The sequence below is a fragment of the Leptosomus discolor genome, chromosome 6 (genome assembly GCF_034619465.1).
Source record: "Leptosomus discolor isolate bLepDis1 chromosome 6, bLepDis1.hap2, whole genome shotgun sequence".
Classification (NCBI taxonomy): Eukaryota; Metazoa; Chordata; class Aves; order Leptosomiformes; family Leptosomidae; genus Leptosomus; species Leptosomus discolor.
The window spans coordinates 36,063,499-36,086,905 of NC_141396.1; the positions used below are offsets into that span (position 1 = coordinate 36,063,499).

Below are 23,407 nucleotides of genomic sequence, written 5' to 3' on the forward strand. Positions count from 1 at the left end.
GCTTCTTCTAGCGCTTGACAGCTCTTTCAGTGAAGAAATGTTTCCTAATGTCCTATCTAAACCTCCCCTGGCACGCTTGAGGCTGTTCCCTCTCATCCTGTCACTTGTTACTTGGGAGAAGAGACTGACCTCCAGGACCTCAGTGTCCTTCTTGTAGTAAGGGGCTCAAAAGCGCACACAATATTCGAGGTGCGACCTCACCAGTGCTGAATACAAGGGCACGATCACCTCCCTACTCCTGCTGGCCACACTATTTCTGATACAGCCCAGGATGCTGTTGGCCTTCTTGGCCACCTGGGCACACTGCTGGCTCATGTTCAGCCGGCTGTCGACCAGCACCCCCAGGTCCTTTTCCGCCAGGCAGCTTTCCAGCCACTCATGCCCAAGCCTGTAGCGCTGCGTGGGGTTGTTGTGACCCAAGTGCAAGACCGAATACTTTTGTACTACCTGGACCCTGTCAATGGTCTAATAAATGGAAAGTCCTCCTATTAAAATATCAGAGATCCTGTGGGACCTTTTGTAAAACAAAAAGGAAATTAGGGAGTCTTTAAGGAAGTATGCAAGCAGCCTTGTGTTAAGTGTCGCCATCTGAAAACAGGGTCTTAGTTAAAGATGACCAGACTATATTTTCTGCAATGTGTTCCTCATCCCAAATGACTTTTTTTTTTTTTCTACAAACACTTTCTCTCCTCTTCTAATACCCAGAAATTCTCCAACCCTATTCAATACCACAACCTTCTCCACAGGTCTCAACCCCTCCTGCCTGGTGCCTACTCCAGAGTTATCACAATTCTAATCCTTGCAAGAACTTTTCCCTCCTACCCCAAATCCTGTCTGACAGAATCCCTTCTATCCCTTCTGCACTAAACTTCCTCAGTTTCTCATTTACAAGAACTGGGCTTTTTCATTAAAGCTGTTTACAATTAAAGCAGTCATGATCTTTTTGTGCTAAAGGAGAAGATTACATATTTACACTTGTGTTTTTACTATCAGAGGTTCTGTTCTTCCTTTTTTCCCAAAATTCCTTCTAAATCCAGTGGTATCCTTTCTCTTTCCTTTCTCCTATCTTCATGCTACACCATGCTCTCATCTCATGAGCTCCTGCCCTCGTAGTATCTGAGTTTGTGTTCTTCAACCCTAATCCCACAATGACTATAATCCAGCCCTCCTTTGATCCCTCTTTCAGTACAGCTGTTTGAGTCCACCATATGCCTGTTCTTTACCTCAGGGTCCTGGTTTGGGCTAAATCAGAACTAATTCTGGTTTAGTGCTTTAACTTTTCAGTTAAGTCTCCTCTAACTAATGGCATTTTCTGAAACAGCAGCATGTTTTTCCAGACAGTGACTGCTCCTAGCAGTGATAAGGCCTGATGTTTATAGTTCGTACCAAGGAATGGGATGCAGAGAGGCCTTTGCTCACACTTGTTCTTATAGCGACTAAGGTCACTGCTAAATCTTGTACTCTGTGTTGGGGTGCTGGGAGTGAAAAGGGTCACACCTACAGGGAGGAGCGAACTGGACAGGTGACCCAAACCTGACCAACAGAGTATTCCATCCCATACACGTCATATTCAGTATAAAGCTGAGAGATCATGAGGGTCTTGCCCTCTTCCTCTCTTCTTCGATGGCCGACATCTGAGAAGGACTCTGTCTGTTCTTCTGTCGTCGATCCTGATCCGTGCATCCCTGAAATCCAGTGCCTGAGTCCAGCTCCTGCATCCCGTTCCTGTCTGCTGCTGAGTCCGGCCTGGGACTGCCCCAGTGTCAGCCCTGCAGTGTGGTGGTGACGTATCGTCATCAGGGTGGGGGGAGCTGGGTTCAGTATTGGTTTTGTATGTATTTGTACATATTGTATATATTTCATTATTTCTTTATTCTTATTATTATCTTTTCTTTTATTGTTATTGTTTCATTAAAGCTGTTTTAGTTTTCTTTTCCAAACTTTAAAGTCTCTCTCCCTTGTTCTCTTTCCTTTTCCCTTTTGGGAGGGGAGAGGGGTTAGTAGAGAGCATCTGTCATTTGTTAGTGGCCGGCCCAGCCTCAAACCGTGACACTCAGTTAAGCAAATTAAGGTTTGTAGGGTGGGGTTGCTTGGGTGCAGACATGGGGAAGAAGGGGAATGAAAGAGCAACTTTAAAAAAACTACCCAAAACTGCAACTATCAAAAAACCCCTCTTTCCTGGTGAGAGCATAGGGACAAGAAAATGCTTTGGAACCGAGTGGAGAAGAGGAACATTGCATGGCAATTTTCCCCAGAATTCATCCAAGTTCAATAGCAAATACATCCATTTGTCTGTTCTCTATTAACAACAACAAAAAAAAGTCACTTTGCAAGGTTTTTTAAACTTGTATTTCTTTAATACAATTAATCCCAGAAAATCTGAGTTAGGGTTAGCATGGTGGAAAAATGTGGGGATTTTTTCAAGCAGCCCTCAGAATACCAACCATCAAAAAATAATAAACAGAATTTTTTTAAGTGCAGTATAACAAATACTTAATCTCAATGAATCACCAGTAAAAGGAGGGAAAAAACCAACAAAACAAATCTATTGCATGGCAACACTGGAGTGGCGGGAGTTTTATCTGGCAGAGAAGAAATAAGGGAAGGAATATTAAACATTCTGTGCCTTAAATCAAAGCTGGTTTTTTGGTTTTGTTGTGTTGGTTTTTTCCCCATTCAAAACATGTTTGTCTGATTATAAATCTCTGGAAGACCCTAGATATGGAAACAGGCATATATTAACCTATACTACCTCTCAGTTTAACCTGCTATTGCTTTTTTTAGTAAAGTTACAGCAATTACACAAAAATTCTTTGGACATAGACACTCAGATTTAATCTGAAGAGGACATATAACTAGCATAGGTAAGATAAACCCTTCTTTGGACTGGACCAAGGGAAATGATCAAAGTTTTTCCCAAACAACGAATAGCTCTTGCCCTATCCTCACTCTGTCAGTACTGTTCAGATCAACACCAAAATGGAAAGCTCCAATCATTCCCTAACCCCGACCCCATCTACTTCCATATAGCTTCAGCAAATAATTAAATGACCACAAATGATGAAATGCCTCCTCAGTAAGAGCAGTGATCTTCCTTGCCCCAACTCTACTATGACTCTGCTTCTGAGCACCTTTCTTAACACAAGAATCTGTAATTTTAATCCTCAGCACAACCTTACATTTGGCACATCCACTCTGGGCCCAGGTATGACAGCCTGAGAAAAACCCAACCTCAATTATAACTCTAAAAAATACTTTACTGAAAATACCTGAGAGGAGTCCTTACGGTTCCATACAATCAGTCAAATAACGGCCACAAAAGCCTTTATCTCAATAAAAGACAAGTCTATGCCAGCGTCACACAAAAAAACAAGGCATGCAAAACTGGTCAGAAATTAGACCATATTGTTAAAGTGGTAATGGTTGTTGCTTTCTGGAAGCTTGCGCATGCACAGTAGGGAAAAGCAGGGAGAAACATCACAGAAACAAATCAGTGAATCAACAAAAATAATTTAAACTACCTAATCTCACCAGATCCTGGGACTTTAGTACCCAGAAAAAAACTAAAGGAGTATGTTTTTTGGGCTACAGCCCAGCTGAAAGAGACTTGAAACAGTACTGATGAGGCTTAATTCAACTGCTATTTGATTTTTGCTGCGTACAGTGAAACTGGAGTTAACAAAGAAGATAATCTTTGCCTCCAACATTTACCCTTCCTCCTAAGCAAAGCTATGGGCAGAACTTAACATTCGCCCACCTCTCACATCAGAAGGGATACCAACACAGACATAAGCCTAAACACACCCAGAGCTGTGACTCTACTCTGAGGAAACATTCTTGACTTTACTTCCCAGCCCCTACAGTTTCAAGAATGCGTCTTGTAAATTTTTATTATGTATAAAGGGAACAGCTAATTTGAAAAATGACCAGTAAAAAAACCTAAAAAATTCAACTTTCCAACTTTCTGGCCCAAGATAAACAATAAATTACACCACATGAAAGAGACTCCTAAATGATTTCTAGAAGCCAATCTCTAAACACATTAATCTATTTAAATTGCCAAAGCAAACAGCCCACATACAAAATTTGCACAGGCTGCAATGTTATCTATGAAAAATAGTTTTCATGTTGGCCTCTATTTACTAACCTTTTTTAAGATCAGGTTTATGTGTCTAAAAACTCATAGTTCTACATATATATGCACAATATCAATAAATTAGTAGATTAACGTTTTATTGAATCATACTTGTATTAAAATGCTGATTAGCTTAATCTGAAATTACTTGTGAGAAAATATCAGTCTGTATTTTTCTTTGATAAAAAGTGTCAGAAGCTTTGACACTATTTACAAGAACCCAAAATTAAATCAGGCCAGTGGGTGAAAATGAAAACCATTTCAGGTTCAAAGAAATTCAACAACTAACTCTAACACCTTAAGCACATTATTAATAAACTTCTATTTTGCTACATTCATGTGTGTGTAATTTAAATTAAACGTTTCTAAATTATCAACATAAAGCACTTCAAATAAGCTGAAATAATTTTGTACTCCTTTTGAAAATCGTCACCTCATTAAATAAACCCAAACCTTGAAAACTGGTAAAGGATAGTGGTAACTTTCCCTGCAAATTTCTAATACACAAAACCTAAAATCTGATGTCAATTTACTAAAACAGCAGCTCCTAGGAAAAAAAAATACTTCTATATGAACAGACTACACCATCTATGCAGTCCAAAAGTATGTAAAGAGGTTCATGACTGATGCTCCTCTGGTTAAAATGATCAAAATAAAAAAGCCAGATAGGGAAGAAGACATAAATAAAGGTAAGGAATGGAATAATTCTTCAGAGAGAAGTGTTTCTTGGTGATAACCCACTCATTTCACATGCATTCTTGTTGATTTAGTTCTTTGACAGTAACAAATGTTAGCGTTGAGACTCTTCGGCTCATTTGCACAAGTCCATGATGATAGATAAGATAGCACCTCGGCCTCAGAGAGAGGAGACAATGTAGAGACACTGAAACAGTCCACTGGGACAGCAAGAAGTCCTGATGTCAGAAAAACAATAAAAATCTCAGTTTCAAAATCCAGTGGCTCCCTTCCCTTCAGCCATTAAAGAAAGCACTGAAGAACTGCAACAGAACTGACTATTGCCTTCAAACATGGAAAGTCTGAAGAAGCAGGAGGAAAAAACCCAAATGTTTACAAGGTCAAAATGTAAGGACTGGAAACACAGGGTTATAGTTACTTATTAAGTATGTTGTCCTTATTTATAACAAGGATTTTTAAGACTTTAGAGAGGTGAGATTTCAGGATTTTGAGAAAGAGAATTACATACACAGAGAAATTCTAATAAAATTAGTAAAATGTATTGCCTGTCCAGAGAGAGAGGAAGAGGGGGAAAAAAAAACTGTCTAGAGAAGCTGTTCCCAGTTTAAAGGAGGTAACAGTAAGATATGCTGATATACAACAGTGACCATCTGGACAGCAAAATAAGATACTGTCTCATAAGGTGAAGGTATGTTTTCAGCTTTCTCTCCTTGAGATGGAAACCTGCATGGTCAGCAGCCCACTAGAAAATCAGGTGGGTTTGTTTGGGTTTTTTTAATGGACAAAATGAGAATAGCAAAGTTCCTCACAGTTAGAAAAGGTCTGAATCAATTAATAGAATTGATACCTTTTTATCTAGTTGCTGTATTTACTTGCTGAGCTTCAAGCATATTTTTATTTTCATTTGCATTTCCTGAACAAGAAATGGATCCCAAAGAGACTGCAGGGGTGCCTAAGAACAACCTTTTTAGCAATCTGGAATTCATGATAATTCTTTGCGGTTTTGGGGGGTTCGGGGGGGGAGGGGGGGGGTGTTGGGGGGGGTTGGTTTGGTTTTTTTTTTAAACGTGACCTGTTAAACTCAACAGGTTAAAAATTAGATATTAAAAATAGAAATTTACTTTACAACCTCTTCTGAAGTTTTTATTAAGTATCGTATTGAATTGGCAAGAATAATTATATGCCATAGACTGAGATAAAGCCATTAAATATGGCAGAAAATATAATGCTTTGCTTTGTTTTATGTAATAATCCCCACTTGGCTCAACTGAAACAAGAGGTCTGAGTCACAGGAAATGCACTACAGAGAAAAGTGCAGAGTTTTCAATGAATGTTATATTATCATGAAAACTCTTTATGTTAATTTTTTAAACCATGACACATGTTTCTACAATAACTTCAGTTCCTCTCCACCTGTGTGCATAGCAGCTTTCCACTTTTGAAGAGCTCAAGAATAGCAGTGAAAGTTACTTGAAAGTCTCACAAAACTGGTTATCTATACAGTGTTTGAACCAACTGAAGAAATGAGCACAGATAGACTGACTGTCTTCAGAAGCATTCATTATTGTTTCAGCTATGATTAAACAAGAATGACAAGTATCTTGATAGAAGGATTATCGCATTTCCCTTGTAATATTTTTCCAGAGCAATAACATTTTGCAACAGTCTTCAGAAAAATCAAAACACATCCTTTGTCTGCTATAGCAAAATTCCTGTATATAAATATCAAACACATGTTTATTTACTTCTTAGAAAGTGATTCAACTTAGATGTATGTATTGATTAAAGGGAGCACTGGGGAGAAAGAAAACACCTCAAATCACAGAAGCCACTGTCACTAGGCCTTTATAACCCTGAAGGCTGATACCTTACAAACTGGTACCAGTACACTTGGATATGAACACAGATTCACAGAAACTACTCACTTCAGTGTAATGTGGATGAATAAGCATGACTTAAACTGACCTTTAATTGTAGATCTCAGAAGGAGCTGAGAACGGTGAAACATGACATCCTATATTCTCATACTACTTAGCTGAAATGAAACTTGCAAACAAGACTTTTAACCAGGACCTGAGGGACTTTTCACAAGGTGGTGAGAATCTGATTATCTCAGCCTCTTTCCCTGTGGAATACTAATCCTGAATAACTGGACACAAAAGCTCCCATTTAGAATGTCAAGTAAGTTATCTGCTACAGTTCAAAGTTAATTAAGATGCAAATTGAAGATACAATGTTACAGCATAGCTCCGTAATCCTAAATTAAGACATTCAACACTACGAGGTACAGATATTTACAACAGAAGAACATTTTTCATGCCAGGATGTTTAGACCAAATGGTGTATACCTCTTGCAGTAAGCAGAGCCAAGCAAATTTCAACTCTGTGGTGTTCACATGGCTCTCGACTTACAAAGGCAGTCTCCATTTAGCAGAGATTCATACTGTATTTTCTTCACACGAAATAATGTCCTTTCTTGGGGAAGTAAAGACAATGGTAGGCCAGTACAGCTGACTGACAAATGCCAAAACCTGTTCCATTAAAAAAAGGTAATGACAAAACTCAGGAGATAGAGCAGCACTTTATAGTGAGTTCCCACTTACCATTTTGCTTCAAACCCAACAACTCCTATAGATTGTCTTAGACTCCAAGACAACAGATTTCCATTTTGGATTTTATCAGTCTTCCAAAAACATCACCTTCAGCACACAGAAGCTATGTCTAACACATACTTACAAGTTCTCTAAGAGTTATTAAAGCATAGATGGAATCTTAGTATAAAATATGATAGATGAATCACCTTGAATATCAGGAGTATAACTATCCAAACAGTGATTCTACAGAAAATATTTACCTCTGACCCTTGTTCTAATCATGTAGAATATAAATCAGAGACTACATCGAGACAGTTATTAATTCCATACGGAACAGAAATCAGAAAAATATACTGACAGTCATTGTTATGTTAAATCACATAACTCATCATTAAGTTCCTAATAATGACCTCTGTCAGACACCAAAAATACATGCTGAAGGGTACTGTTGTTCTGACACACATTCATATCTGACTCACTGATATGCCTATTCACTAGGACTCCTAGAAAGTGTTTAGATAATATATCACTCTGTATGAGTAAAACTCTCCATAATTTTAAAATTCTTTTTGTTTGAGAACATGAGAAACTCCCTAATGATTTCATAACTGGTTTCATATGTGGTTTCTATCTTTCTTGAATGGCAACAATGGAAAGAATGGGAACTGAAACAAAGCAGATTCCTTTGCTGCTGCTGACTGCTTTTGCATTAAACTGTAGCAAGTAAAATAAGCCACTATTGACACACATGACACTTCCAGCCAGCCTCTGACAAGGAAATAGCATATGGTACCAAGCAAATTGTGCAGAAAGCAAAAGACAAATACTAGCAAGGGGTGGAAGAGGCTGCAAACTTGTAAAGCACTGAAAGCATTTGAAATACAATCTAGGCACAGTGGGACATACAGGATTTCATACATTTTTGCCGCAAGTGGCCTAAAGTCAAAAATATCAGGTAAGTGGCAACATAAGCAAAAAATACAAATGTACTAGATATACACTTTAAAATAAAAGGACATAAAATACCCATCAAGTACTTTCAGTAGCTGTGAAAGAGAACAGCAGCAGAAGAAATGTCACTGGCATATCTATTAAATTATATGCTGAACATTCAAGAGGCTAGTTTTGTCAGACTTAAAAGGATCAGCAACCCACCCCCTTAATATTTTGGATTCAACTTGTATTATTTCATGATAGGATATGGGATTAAATATTCAAAAAGAGTGAGAGAGAGAAAAATATACCAATGGAGAATCCTCTCCCACTGTGAAAATCTGCAAATGAATCACATTCATTATGTGATAATTAATACTGTCATCAGTTAAGACATTTCACTGTAAAAAGTGCTACAAAAAGTAGGAATTCTCTCTTTCTTGGTGTCCCTGATCTAATTTACAACAACCTTTTTATGCACAAGATCCAAGCTGGAAGTTTATCGGTACTATGCTAACTCCCACAATGTCAGTAATGGGTAACAACCCAAGTAGGCTCTCACAGTTCTCACTAAAGGTGCAATAACCATCTCAAGCAGACTTGGACTTTGTGGACAGACATGAATAACCAGAGTAGTAACTGTTAACTGGAAACCTTTTCTAAATCTGGCTTTGGATAAAACTTTGTTTCATCAAAATTAAGGAGCTTTGCAAAATCAAGTCTTGCAGTTCAACTGTTACAGAGCCTGGCATATTCACTCCTGAGTTACGTCTCACGTTTCTGTTGTACAAAAGGGTAGAATGTTAGGACATAGTCTTTACACGAACATACGAATCATCACCTTCTTTAAAACGTTAATCTTTCAATCAGCAGGTCCCTGATACAGAATTCCAAATACCATATTTTTTATGTAAAGAGCAAATATATTCAAGGGCTTTTATAGTTTTCTTTTTGGAGATTCTCTCATACAGTGGTGTTCTTATACAACTCCAAGACTTTTACCCATTTACGGATACCTCTGTTCTAACAGTATATTTCAACTTGACTTTAAATCACACAGAGAACAACACTGAAATTGCTGTGTCAGATAACAGCACTGGATCTCTTCCAGTTTTCTGTCTCAGAGTGGCAAGTACTAGGTATTTTAAAGGAAACTGCAAAGATCTTCACAGGAGACAGCCCTTACTCAGTAACATGGCCATGCAGTAGCTTTTTTTTTTTTAATTTTCCAAATACCCATTAGTTACTTTCTGGCTCTTACATTGAATTATGAGACTTATATGTCTTTTAGCTTTTACTATCCTGTGTGAATTCTTTATGCATGCAAAAAGCACCAAGGCATCACCTTAGAAGGAATCCCACAAAGATTATATTGTGGGTTCAATTATCATAGAATAAACTTAACTATACAGCTGAAATGATGCATATTGATGAATTAAAAAAAAAAAACCAAAAAACCAACAACCAAAGGCATATTTAGCTTCCCCTGAAAAGTCCTTCTTTTCTAGTTCTCCTATGAATTTCAAACTAAAGAACACTTTGACGTCACTCTATTTATGATTGTTCTGTGTGTTAGATTTGCACATAGTTAACATAAGATTATGGTCCTTTTTAGTCTTACATTGACAGAATAAAGTACATTCTTCTCCTAGGAGCTTACATCTTTGCAAAGCAACATGGCAAACTGCTCAACACAGAGCAGTAGAAATCCCCACAGGAAGTATTTCTGTTGTGCTAATTATATTAGTACACGTCTATTCATGCTCTGGATTTCAATCTGGTCAGTTTGTCCAAATGACAAATAAATGGTGACACAAACATATGCTGTAAGATCAAATCAGCAAGCCACATGATTTCCCTATTACATAGACAGAAGATTTTCCTGTCATAAATCCATGACAAAAGAGGTACCTTGTAAGAACAAGCAGATGGAGATGCGCCTGCTTCCTGTGTATCTGGAGACAAAATGTTTGGTTTTGAAACCCAGTTCACATTTTTAAGTCCTTTCTATTTTCCCCCAAAGCCTGTTACCATTTAGGGACACAGGAATGAAGCTGTTGACTCACTCAGGTTCAGCCCTCCTGTGTCTCCACTATGTGGGCTGACCAGAGTCTCTACTTGGTTATCAATTGGCAGCATTTCTTGTTTTCTAACCTTTTCTGTATGCAATTAAGCTGTAAGAGAGAAACATGTTTTTAAGCTTCTTACTTACTTAGGAGATACAGACTACTGGATAGAAGGATTCACAAAATTCAAAAACTACAACATACCTATCCCACTATCGTTGCAAGAAAACACCAATTCTTCTCTTCATGTTAGCTTCCTCTCTTCTTCCCTGTGCCTGCAGCACTCTTCAACATTTTGGTCAATCAGAAACTAACATTTTGCAGATTTTTATTTTTATTTTTTTACACTGTGGTAAATGCCATGTATAATACTGGAGTTCCTTGGAGTTGTTTTTGTAATTTGTTTGCTGTCCTGTCCACCAGACAAAAGACACTTAGTTTTAATAAACAGTATATTGTCTCAGAAACCAGAATAAATCTGCAGTAACCAAGGTTTTTGTTTTGAAATTAATTATATGGGAGTCTGTTGCACTTTTGCAAATCACTTAAATAATGCTGGACTTCGGTTGTATGTTTATTTTTTTATTTAATCATATTTAATTTAAGACAAATTTCTTGGGCAGACATGGCCTGAAAAGGTGAGCTAATAAGTCATCTAAATAACACATGGTTTCTTCAGAGCTCTGTTTGCCAGGCACACTGATGGGAAAAGAATAAGGACGGCAAATACGGACTGGAATAGCCAATACATACCTGCAACAATCTGCCTCTTGTATTGCCTTTTTTAAACCAGAAAGTTCTAGTCTATCATTACTGAGCATGGACGAGTGACCTCTGTGACTAAGTAGAGGCAGATTAAGGCTGGTTAACTAACTGCCCGTATAATTAAGATTCTGAGCTTTCTCAGGAACACCAGCTACCAAAGCTGGAATGTCTAAAAACTGCTGTAGCTTGCTTAATTGAAAAAGACTTGATTGAATTATTAAAAGCTACAAAAATCTGAAACTTTTGATGAAAAAGAGAACAAACATTTTTTGCAGGAAAACGCCAGAAAACAGAATTAGGCTGAAGCCAGGGAAGGAAGTGACTAAGCACGCAACTATAACCATTTGGAATAAATAATTTTTATGCTAGTCACAGTGTGAATGAATGTAATTATATGCTGCTTAACTTTGTTCATGTTTTTCTCTTTCAGTTACAAATCTGTTAAACTGTCATGTTTAGTTTTCTCTTCAAAATGTTACTAATGCTGTATAGTAACAGATCACTCTGTCTTTGGATTTGAAATTACCATCTCATACATACCACACTACATACTTGAGTCCAAGCTTGAGTCCTAATAGAGGTAAGTTAGAACGCTTTCTTCTCTGTAGAGTTTTTCATGCATAAGAAAGGAGAAATCGGAAATTATTTTAGAATATTTCAACAGGTCAAATGAAATCAAGCTATTCAGCACTCTTTAATTGCTTGTACCTGTATGCCTGTTCACACTGAAGAGCAATAAAACTAGGAAGTACAGGAATAATTGCCTTATCTACTAATCTAGGTCTAATCCTAAGAAACAGTAGGTAGACATATCTTTTATTTCAACTAGCTGAAAAATGTTAGCCACCCGTCACAATTTTTATAAGAAAAATTAAAGGTAAAATTCAGTAGATTTTTAAATAGGTTTCAAAATGGTATTCTTGTAATACCAAAAAAAAGTCCTACATTGAACAGAAGTTGACAAGCTTATTAACCAAAGATTTAAGATAATTTTGTACTTTAAAAAGAAGCCTGTTTTCCTATTTGACAACTACGTTGTCCTCACATGGAATTTTGCTATTTGGTCACTCTAGCTCAAAACAAATGCATCAAAATAAATGATACCCATAGCAAGTAATAAAAATGACAACAGATATGGAATAACTTGTTTTGGAAGTCCAACGATGAATAGATGGCGTAACTGATCGAAAAGACAAATGTTTGAAAATAACTAGTGTCAGACAAAAAGTAAAGCAAGTCATCTATTATGCTGATCAACTTATAGGATAATTAAATGTCACTATCCTCTCGTAAGTGGAGATACTGAGACCCAAGAAAAATTAGAGTAAAAGCTGAAGTTTGGATAGCAAGTTACAAGATTTTTTTTAATGGTTTTTGATATGAGGTGGATGTCATGCTTTTCTTATAATGAAAGTGCTTGCCAGCTGCCTCCCTCCAGCATTGAAGGAGCCACAGCAGCCAACAGATACTCCCACACCGACCTGACAGAATAACTAACACTACAGCTTCAGCGTATAGTGAGATACCAAGGCAGTTGCATTTGCAAAGTCAAGAAGCAACTAGTTAAATGTGTAATAGGGACCATGTCTGAAATTCCTATGAACATGTGGGAGCATGCATTGTGTATATATGCTCTGTGCTGAGTGACTGACAAATATTCACTCCTCAGAGAAGTATACGTAGGGTAGGAGTTGAGAAGGAGAATCTATAGGCAAAGGCATGAAGGCAGAGGGAACAGCTGAGAGGGAAAGGCTAGCGCTGAGATTTTTAGCTACACATCAACATCGAAGACTGAAAAGGACTAGGGTTTGGTGGAAAATAAAACACTGTCAAAATGGCCATACTACTGACACTACCAACACCTTATTAGTCCGTAGTCAAATGTTACCATTCCTGTTCTTACCAATAAGACAGGATGTGCTCAGAGCTCCCTCCTTTCACTCTGGCCAGAACCAGACATTGTCAGGATTTCCGCCCCCGCCCCCCCCCCCCCAAAAAAAAAGTGTCTTTCTGTTGAAAACATTTATTTCTATAAAACTTCTATTGAAACATGTCCATTTAAAGGAAAACTTCATCAGAGGATGCCTCCAGTTTTCTAATTCATTCTCCAAAGACGAAAAAGTATTTATGTGCATGCATATGCCCCACCAACCCATGGTTAAATTGCTCATCACCCTAGTTCTCGGTGGAGCCAGACACTCCAATATCCTGAATGGCCCCATGGCTTTCTCCTCAGTCTTCGAGACACCAAAGACCTACACTCCTCCCATTTGCTGCTCATCAACCATGACCACCATTGGCAAGTCATGTATTCTTCAGTCAATGAAAGCTTGGACCAGCCTGTGGTATCAAACAGAGCTTGAAGGCCACAGCAGCACATGTTCTCAAACCAGCTGCTCCCCATCCCCTCCAATTCTTCACATGGCAGCACAGAGCTGCTCCCTGGATGTCACACTGCTGGGATCAGGCTGCAACTCTGCCTGAGTTCAGTTATGCGACACTCCAGCCTGATGTCCCAGCCATCATAAGAGTTCTCCATGAACAAAACTTTTTTAGATCTCCATGTTAATCTGGCTCCCCAGGAAAAACATTCATTACCTTTGCCACCTATCACAGCCTGATATTGATGCATATGCAGAATTGCTATAGCAAAGTAGAATTCAGATGCCCCTAGGAGAACAAATCATACTTCATAGGCAAGCATACTTCATGATGACACCTAAGGGTTTCCAAATGCTTTAGGCCACACAAGCCCCATAGGTGTTGCCTGGACAATAAGACAGTAGGTACTCTTCCAGCAATGGCAACCTGGCCAATAAAAGAGTGGGAAGCATTTGCGACAAGCCTGGGTTTGTTCTAACCTAATCTCCCTGACATCTTCACAGAGACTACAGGCAGAATCACAAGCAGGTGCCACTAAGACTGCTTTTCATTTTGCACCTACACATCTCCAGGGCACTTACGGTGTGTATCATTCATGCTCTGCAGGTTGAAGCTAGCATTATGCGCAAAATGTAATTAATTTCTTTTCCTTCGGTGATGATCATTTGCCTTTTGCTGCTTCTACTCATATTCGCCTTCCACCAAGAAGGTGGAGCACAAGCCTGAATGAATCAACACTAAATCCACTGAAACAGAAGCAGCACATACCAATTTCAGAGAAAAAGTAAAATGATAGCTTTGCATCTCATGCAGTCATGTCTCCAGAGGATAAGACTGAAGCACAGACTGCTCGCCTTCAAAATCATAGGACAAAAAGTCAATCAGGTAACAGTTGAGTGTCCGATGCCTCACTAAGGATATGCAAGAGTTATGACAGGATCCACAAAATGTAGTCACTGGATGTCATGAACAAAGCTTGTAGGATTGTATGTAGCATTATCTACCCTGGGACAGCTTAGAGGCCCCTGTGACCTATTCACAAAGCACAGATTTAAACAAAACTGTACAGCTACAAAAGCTTCGTTATTCACCAGTGTGTAACTATGCACAAGGAAAGCGATAGCCTGTGCTGCCCTGTGAACCATGGCACTGAGGAGATCCTCTGGGTATACACAGACAGATGTGTCCCTGATGTCCTCTACACACATTTGACTGTTACAGAGGTTACTGCTAGAAAGGGAGCATGGCTCCTATTCACCTTCAGATGTTCCTTCAGTTTATCACAGAACTTGTAACATGGGATCCTTTCACCTGCACAGAGGCCAGCAGAGATCTTGCAAAGCTAATTGTTCCTAGCAGAAGAGCAAGGAGATATTTTCATTTATCTGCCTCCCCCATCTATGACTTACCACCATAGTCCTTTAGGTCAGTAATGTTAAACTGCTGGGATAAGACCCTCCCTACTGACAGTCCTCCTTCCCTGTTTGTTCAGAGCATTTTCTGTTGCCTTGATTTCCTTTGCCTGTATGTTCCTTGTACCTGGCTTTCCCACACTTCCCTTTCCTTATGTCTGCCTTTGGCAAATCCTGCATCCCGAGTTTCCCTCTGTCTTCCCACGCTTTGATATTTACACTGGGAGTTACACCCCCCCAGCTCTAATCTGATCCTCATGGAACAGCAGGTTCATTTAATCACTGCCTCAAAAATTGCAAATACATTTTATTAGAGATACCTACTCTTAATAATACAGTGATAGCACACTATAGTAGCATTTAGAACAAGCGAATCCAGCTGACTCCTAGTTTCTTTATAGTGAAATAAAGTCAAGGGAAAGACATACATTGTCACTTCATAAACCCAAAAAGAACACAGTGCAGCACTTCTTAACTACAGTTCCCCAAAGGGACATGCAATTATACACATAAAGGCGCTGATAGACCGAGGAGCTGTATCTGTGAACAGAAAAATGCTGTATCCAGAAGTCTAAATTCTGAAGTTTGTGCACTGAGAACATAATGCACTGTGCCTAGAAAGGATCATACTGCTTTTCTGAATGGCTTTCTTATGGGAGTAACAGAAATGGAAACTTTTTCTAAAACTATATCTTTTTTTGTAACATCGTTTAACAAGAACTGCATTTTAAAGAGTAAGTATGAAATATCCTGAGGAAGGCTGATAAATAGCCAATGACAGAACAAGGAAAGGCTTTTGACTGCTGATTTATGTGGACTCCCTCTAGCACCTGATAACCTCTAGTTCCTTATGCTTTGGGAATGTCTTGGTTTGAAAGACAGGTGTCTGCTGAGGAAGGCAGGAGCCTCCCTTGAAATGGAAAATGCAACCCCCTTCCCTCCAAATTATTATAATTTTGAAATTAAGGGGCCTTCAGGCAAAGATATGGGGAATAGGAATAACAGTTCTTTACTAATATATATATATACATAACACAAGGCAGAAAAAAACCCAACCCACTGGTTTACACTGACAGAGTCAGAAATACAACCTGACACCCTGTTAGGGTGGCAGTAGCAGTCCGTAAGATGGTGGCTGCAGTCCTCCTGAAGCGATGGATGTAGTTCTGTGGAAGCAGCGATCTTGTAAAAGGGTCTGGTCTTCCTCCGAAGGTCCAGTGGTAGGTAGGTAGCTCTTGTCCTCTGGAACTCCAAGGGGGGGGGAACTCCTCTGGGAATCCAGTGGAAGAAGGCTGCTAGGGTGTTCGAGATCTCAGTTTTTATTTAGCATGGACTGCTTGGCTCCTTCCCCCCGGGCGGAGCATCTCGCAATGGGATGGGGAGTCGTGAGGCAGTTCCTTGATGGGCCATTAACAGGAGATAGTCCAGGAGCGAGTTATCTATGGGTGATGCGATAAGGCATTGTTGTGCCCAGTAACAGAAGATAGTCCAGAGGGGGGAGGCAGGGAGCACCGCCCCACCTGGTCTCAACAGCTCCTGAAGACGGTAAATAGAATACTTTTTTGGGCACATCTTACACTGTAACCTAGGACAGGGAAGTTTACAGCTCTTCCCTGAACAGCTCATCCCCCTTCTACTAAAGCCTGGTAATTCTGTCATCTCCCCTATTCAAACGTATTTAGCTGGTCATTAAAGGTGTGTTCTCATAACCGTGAAAAGTGTAAGATTTGCTGTTTCCCCTTTCCTCTGCAAAACGTTTCAATTCCAAACCAGCTCTGTGGAGGAAGAGCCTTTCACAGTGAATGTCATCTTTTGATTTACCATTTACTATCCTCGCTGCAGTTCATGTTAAGCTTTCCATACAGAAGTTGCAGCTAGGTATAGAGACCACAGCCAGAATGAATGAGAAAATAAATTATATTAGAATTTAACTACATAAGCAAAACATGAAATTAAATTATATCATATTACTGCAAAATCAGATAGTAGTAAAATCCATCTGGAACAATTTCCAGGCAGAAAACCTATTGAAAGTTTAGCACCAAGACAAAAATCTGGGCCATTACTACCTTGGGATAGTGCATCATTTCCAACCAATTTTGAATTTAATATGTCTGTCATGCCAATGAAGAAAACAATGTGTTCATCACAGGCTTCGCCCAACACATTGCTTTTCATCTGTATGAATGTTAAGATGTTTAGCAACACATTTGTCAATGAATTTTCTGACGTATGCCATTCTCCCCCTCCAAAAAGCCCAGAAAAACAAACAGGAGTGATAATGGGGGCATAAAACTCAAAACCAAAAAGCTTCCCAGATTCTGTAGCATATCAATTTGTGTCTAAGGCTGAAATCCCAAAACACTGACTGTGTGCAAGAGTACACAAATAAATGAAATCTTTCTCTTAAGAGTATCTATCTTTGCAGAATTGCATAAAATGCTGTCTTCATAGGCAGAAGAGAAGGAATAACATTGCTTCTGAGCACTAATATTCAGTCAGCATGAAGTCATTGAGACTTCTGTTACTTGCAGCTTTTAACTTCTGTTCCTGACTGGGAACTGCTGTTCTAGGACAGAGGCAGAGCGGCCTAGCAATGGCACAGAATGGTGAACTTAAAATACCCTGTGACTACAGCAACTATCCTGCAGAATGAATACACACAAACTTGCATGGAGTACAAGTTAAATTCACATCAAGCCTTCAACAAACTCCTGCAGTTTAGGCATTCAGGAGCTGCAGTATTAGCTCTAACGAAAACTAGCCTATCCATAAGAGAAGTTAACCAGTTTGGCCTTGAGTTCTTTTTTCCTGGTTACATTAGTTAAATGGTAATGCAACAGGGTTGCACAGATGTATACAGTGTAGCTGATACAAGGCAAAGTTTAAACCACTTACAAAAATCTATCTTCTTATCTGACATGCAGCTTTAACTTAATTCTCTGTTTTTCATAGTTTATAACATGGCCAGACTGGTCTGCAATTTTGTATGAAATCTTTCATACTGGGAGCAGCTTTATTTTCACGATTTGAAAAGAACCCATTCAGCTGAATGAAGACACAGAAATGTAATTTTAAAAAACTGTTTATCAGACACTGGCACTTTTCCTGCTTGTGTAATTCAAAAAGGAGCTCAGTAAAGAAAATGTAATTTGGCAATCCATTAACATAGATTTGATGCTCTCTGTGTTCATCCCTTGATGTCTCACCCCTTTCAGAAAAATGAAAATAACTCATGGTAAAAGAGTGGCTGTTCCCTCTTATTTGTCCAGTATATTGGCAAGTATTAAAACCCTGGAAAAGCTACTGAAGCTCTGCTGACTCATGGTGGCAGAGAAGTTACTTGTTAATTCCACAAAGAAGATGGAGGGAGAGAAGAAAAAGGAGGAAAAGCTAGAGAACAGGCAAAGTCTGGAGAGAAGGCTCAGACTGAGTTGGTATACAAAGTAGCATCAACTCTTCAGGAGATAGAATTTGGATATTATCTGAAGCTTTACATGCTGTGTTTCATCCTGTGAAGATTCAGACCTAATTTCATGCCATCCAAGTTTAGGAACCTGAGTAATTTTACTAAAAAGTTTACTTGTCACAGGCATCCTCTACTGTCAACAGAGGAAGAGTGGCAGTTCCAAGAGGCAAATTGGCTTATGAAAGGTCTGAATTGTCTTCTGAAGCTGTCAGTCCTGCTCCATCAAGTGCAGAGGGACCCCAAGGCAGTGATGGAAAACCTGTAACAGGCACACCAGGACTGGCATGTGACACTCCTGTCAGCAGAATAGCTCCCCAGACTATCACACTGCCCAGCGCAGTCTGCAGTTTGTCACTGGCTCCTCTACCCTATAGATCAGATTTAAGATCCAGAAACAAGCTGTAGTAGAGAAGGGGAGATTGGTGACAATGATAGAGATTAATGGAGGAAGTAACCCTTTCCCTCTCCACAAATCTGACCCAAAGGGTAGAATTTTCACAGGATGTGCCTTGATGCAGGTATGTATTTCTGACTCCTGACATTAAAGATGTTCATAGTTTTTAGCCAGGGGTGACTGTGCTCCTAATTTAGGCACTATAGACAGGTGCATTAATACTAGGGGCATTACTCCAAGCCTGAAGTCATTCACAGACTAAATACTAGGCAATGTTGGCATTTTAATGCATGGAAAATTTCAGGTTTCACCTCATTTTAAGTTCTTTCATGCTCACAGCAGTGAATAATAAGGGAGAAGTCAAAACACATTATTCCAAGGGGTAAGGATTCTGCCTCAGAAAGGAAAAGCAGTTCTCAGAGCTGTCTGGTTGCATTTGAGGGACTGTAATCTCTACTCCTCTTTTAGCCAGCAGCACACTTCTCTTCAGGCTCTAGCCTATTCTTGCACAACAAAGAGCCATGATTTTACACTTTCCCACCATCATCTCTGATCACGTATTTCTTGGTGAAGGAAGACTGCCAATGTGGTGCATTTCCTTTCTCTACAGCACGCAGGACAGAAGGGAAGAGTAAGGAAAGGGGAAAAGGCTCTTTATGTGATACATAACGACTGCCCAGAGTCACACATCTAAAAAAACCTCTGCATATTGCACCTTCACATCAAATCCTGCCCATGTCATAAGTTACAGTAAAAACAATTCACCTGATTAAGGTACTACACCAAGGTGCTTAGTCCCCGTAGTGTAAGGGTTATGGAAGCCTATGTTTGAAGTGTTAGTGTTATGGAACAAAGTGACAGCAAGTTGGGAAATAAATGAGCACAATACTCTCTTCTAACCTCCTGGCATCGTGCCTTTTAACAGAGCAGAAAAAAGCAAAAAGGCAAAATGTCAACTCCAAAACATTTTTCATGTTGTAAAATATAGTGTCCCCACTGAAACACTTGATAAGAGACACACTAAGGGGGCTGATACTTCACTAAAAAATAGTGAGTTACTGTGAAAAGGTCATGTGAACACACATCTAATGCAGTAAGAAAAAAAATCCCCTTCGGACCAAAATTTTATATCTATGTCCTACAAATGTCATAAGAGCACTTCAGACAAAAGTCTCAGCCACACATACTGAGCTATTAAGTTCAAGGATGCAAAACAGCTTTCACAAATGCAAAAGAGACTAAGAGGATTTGGGTATTTCAGCACACCTCGCTAGTTTACATCGAAGCTGACCGTTCTGCTTCTATTAGTCACTCAGAACAATCCCTCTTTTCCCAGCAGGGCTTACTCATTTGCAAGATAAAAGGAAGACATTTCTGCACATGCCCATAATATTCTTCACCACTGGGGGCAGCTTTACATAAGCCTGCATTCGCCGAAACCAAAGCAACAGTCGGACGGAGCTTTCAGCATGACAGTATGCAGAAGTGAGCCGAGCTTGTTCGCTGCACGGGCTTCTTCCACCTTCTATGCTACAAAGCAGCTTCCTGACTGGATCGGGTACTAAGTGAGGGAACTGCTGTGCTATGGAATACAGATGTGTGAATTCAGATAGCTAAATGGTGCTTGGAGGAATCTAACATGCTTTCCTATAAAGAGAAATTTTAAAAGCCAGGTTCCTAACTATAAAGATGCAAAAATATAATATCCATGAAGATCCTATTACCTAGGAAGAATTTGACATTTTGCTGCAAATGCTGTGTTGGAATTGATTTATTCTTGGAGTGTTCTGCATGGCTGGCAAAGAATAATGTTCCAAAATCGGTCCATCTCCCAAGGGGTCCAATTTTTCTTCCTGGGTGTCAGCAAGCCCTGACTCACTACAGTGCAGCTGACAGGGGCTGCCATGCTTGTGGCACACTAAGCAAAAAACAAAAGACCTAAGGACGACCTTTGAACAACACAAAGGATGGGTATGTTTTTCATGTTATTTTTTTAATGTATAGTTCATAGCCACTGCATAGCCTGTGCTTTAATTACTCCATAGACTTACCTTGATGTGATTTGTTATTACTGTTAAATTGCTTAGAGACTACACCTTTTACCCAACTGTTTTTCAGTATTTATATAAAGGTATTATTTAAGAAAAAACTGAGTAAAGAAAACAATGTGAAAAGTAGTTGAGTCGAGCTAGAGATTTTTAAATGATTGTTGAAATATAAGATTTTAGCATGATTGAAAGAAATGACTGATGTGTGGGGGGATAACTTTTCTAAGTTGTTTTTATTTCCAGGTTTCAATGTAATTAGGCTACTGAGCGGATCAGCTGTAGCTCTGGTAATAGCCCCTACTGTATTACTGACAATGCTTTCTTCTGCTGAACGAGGATGCCCTAAGGGCTGTAGGTGTGAAGGCAAAATGGTATATTGTGAATCTCAGAAATTGCAGGAGATTCCCTCAAGTATATCTGCTGGTTGTTTAGGTTTGTCCCTTCGATATAACAGCCTCCAAAAACTAAAATACAATCAATTTAAAGGTCTTAATCAACTCACCTGGCTCTATTTAGACCATAACCACATCAGCAATATTGACGAAAATGCTTTCAGTGGAATACGCAGACTAAAAGAGTTGATCTTGAGTTCCAACAGAATCTCCTATTTTCTTAATAATACCTTCAGACCTGTGACAAATCTCCGGAATTTGGATCTGTCATACAATCAGCTGCAGTCTCTGGGATCTGAACAGTTCAGGGGCTTAAGGAAGCTGCTGAGTTTACATTTGCGGTCCAATTCCCTAAGAACCATCCCTGTTCGAATATTTCAAGATTGTAGGAACCTTGAACTGTTGGACCTGGGTTATAATCGCATCCGAAGTTTAGCAAGAAATGTCTTTGCAGGCATGATCAGACTGAAAGAGCTTCATCTGGAGCACAATCAATTTTCTAAGCTCAACCTGGCACTTTTTCCAAGGCTAGTCAGCCTTCAAAACCTTTATTTACAGTGGAATAAAATCAGTGTGATAGGACAAACTATGTCCTGGACCTGGAGTTCATTACAAAGACTTGATTTATCTGGCAATGAAATAGAAGCTTTCAGTGGACCTAGTGTTTTTCAGTGTGTGCCCAATTTACAGCGCCTCAACCTGGATTCAAACAAGCTCACATTTATTGGTCAAGAAATTTTGGATTCTTGGATATCCCTCAATGACATCAGCCTTGCTGGGAATATATGGGAATGCAGCAGAAACATTTGCTCTCTGGTAAACTGGCTTAAAAGTTTTAAAGGGCTGAGGGAAAATACAATTCTTTGTGCCAGCCCCAAAGAGCTGCAAGGGGTGAATGTTATTGATGCAGTGAAAAACTACAGCATCTGTGGCAAAAGTACCACGGAAAGGTTTGAATTAGCACGAGCTCTCCCAAAGCCAACGTTTAAACCAAAACTCACCAGGCCTAAACATGACAGCAAGCCCCTTCTGCCCCCAACTATTGGAGCCACTGAATCGAGCTCCGAACCCGAGCACGACACAGAACACATCTCCTTCCATAAAATCATAGCAGGCAGTGTGGCCCTTTTCTTGTCTGTGCTTGTGATCCTGCTGGTAATCTATGTGTCATGGAAGCGTTACCCAGCCAGTATGAAGCAGCTGCAGCAGCGCTCTCTCATGCGAAGGCACAGGAAAAAGAAAAGACAGTCACTGAAGCAAATGACTCCAAGCACACAGGAATTTTATGTAGATTACAAACCTACCAACACTGAAACCAGTGAGATGCTGCTGAATGGAACAGGACCCTGCACGTATAACAAATCAGGCTCCAGGGAATGTGAGGTATGAACCATTGTGATAAAAGAGCTTTTAAAAGCTGGGAAATAGTGGTGCTTTATTGAACTCTAGGGACTATAAAGGGAACGTTTTTCTCACTTTTCTGGCACAGCTCTTCCATGTCTCTTTTTTGTACATTCATAATACTGGTCATTTTACTCTCATACATAATCAACTCATTGAAATTTAAATACCGCAATCAATGTGAAGCCTGAGCTCTGGTTTAATACAATACCTATTGTACAAACCCTCTACTGATTTCATTAAAGTCTCTCCTGTTTTTAAATAGAAAATTTCTTTCATAAGCAAACCATTGCACCTGCAGCGACTGTGCCTCTGTTTAGGGAGAAAAATGACAGTAATGAAAAAAAAAAAAAAATCAAACTCCACTTTCCCCTGTCCCCACCTCCTGCCCCAACCTAAACCCAGCCCTTCCTCTGAAACTCACTTTTTAAACTAAGAACAAACTAAAGAACTAGGTACTGTAGCACCATTCGAATTCTGAGTTGTCTGAGGAGAGAGATGGTGCAGGAACAGCTCTGAAAGAATGCCCGATTTCTGCCCAACACAAGATATAATAAAAAGCTGGTGGGGAACTAAAGCACTGTCTTAGGACATGAGGTATCACACACACACACACACACAAAAAAAGGCAGAAGGAAACCTAGGCTTAATAAAACTTTAAAATAAAACGTACAACGAAATTTACTATACTGCATTATAACATAGTGTTTCTAGGGCTGC

The 23,407-nt window shown here is 39.4% G+C and overlaps 2 protein-coding genes across 5 annotated transcripts in view; one reads left to right on the forward strand and one right to left on the reverse strand.

Annotated features, from left to right (window-relative positions):
- Nucleotides 1-23,407, reverse strand: part of CTNNA3 (catenin alpha 3) — a 536,681-nt gene that overhangs the window by 270,954 nt on the left and 242,320 nt on the right. The gene's annotated exons all lie outside the window — the stretch shown is intronic.
- Nucleotides 21,089-23,407, forward strand: part of LRRTM3 (leucine rich repeat transmembrane neuronal 3) — an 87,706-nt gene continuing 85,387 nt past the window's right edge. Inside the window, exon 1 of the mRNA XM_009960665.2 lies at nucleotides 21,089-22,669. Within this exon, the coding sequence (XP_009958967.2) occupies nucleotides 21,089-22,669 (1,581 nt within the window). The remainder of the gene's footprint in view (nucleotides 22,670-23,407) is intronic.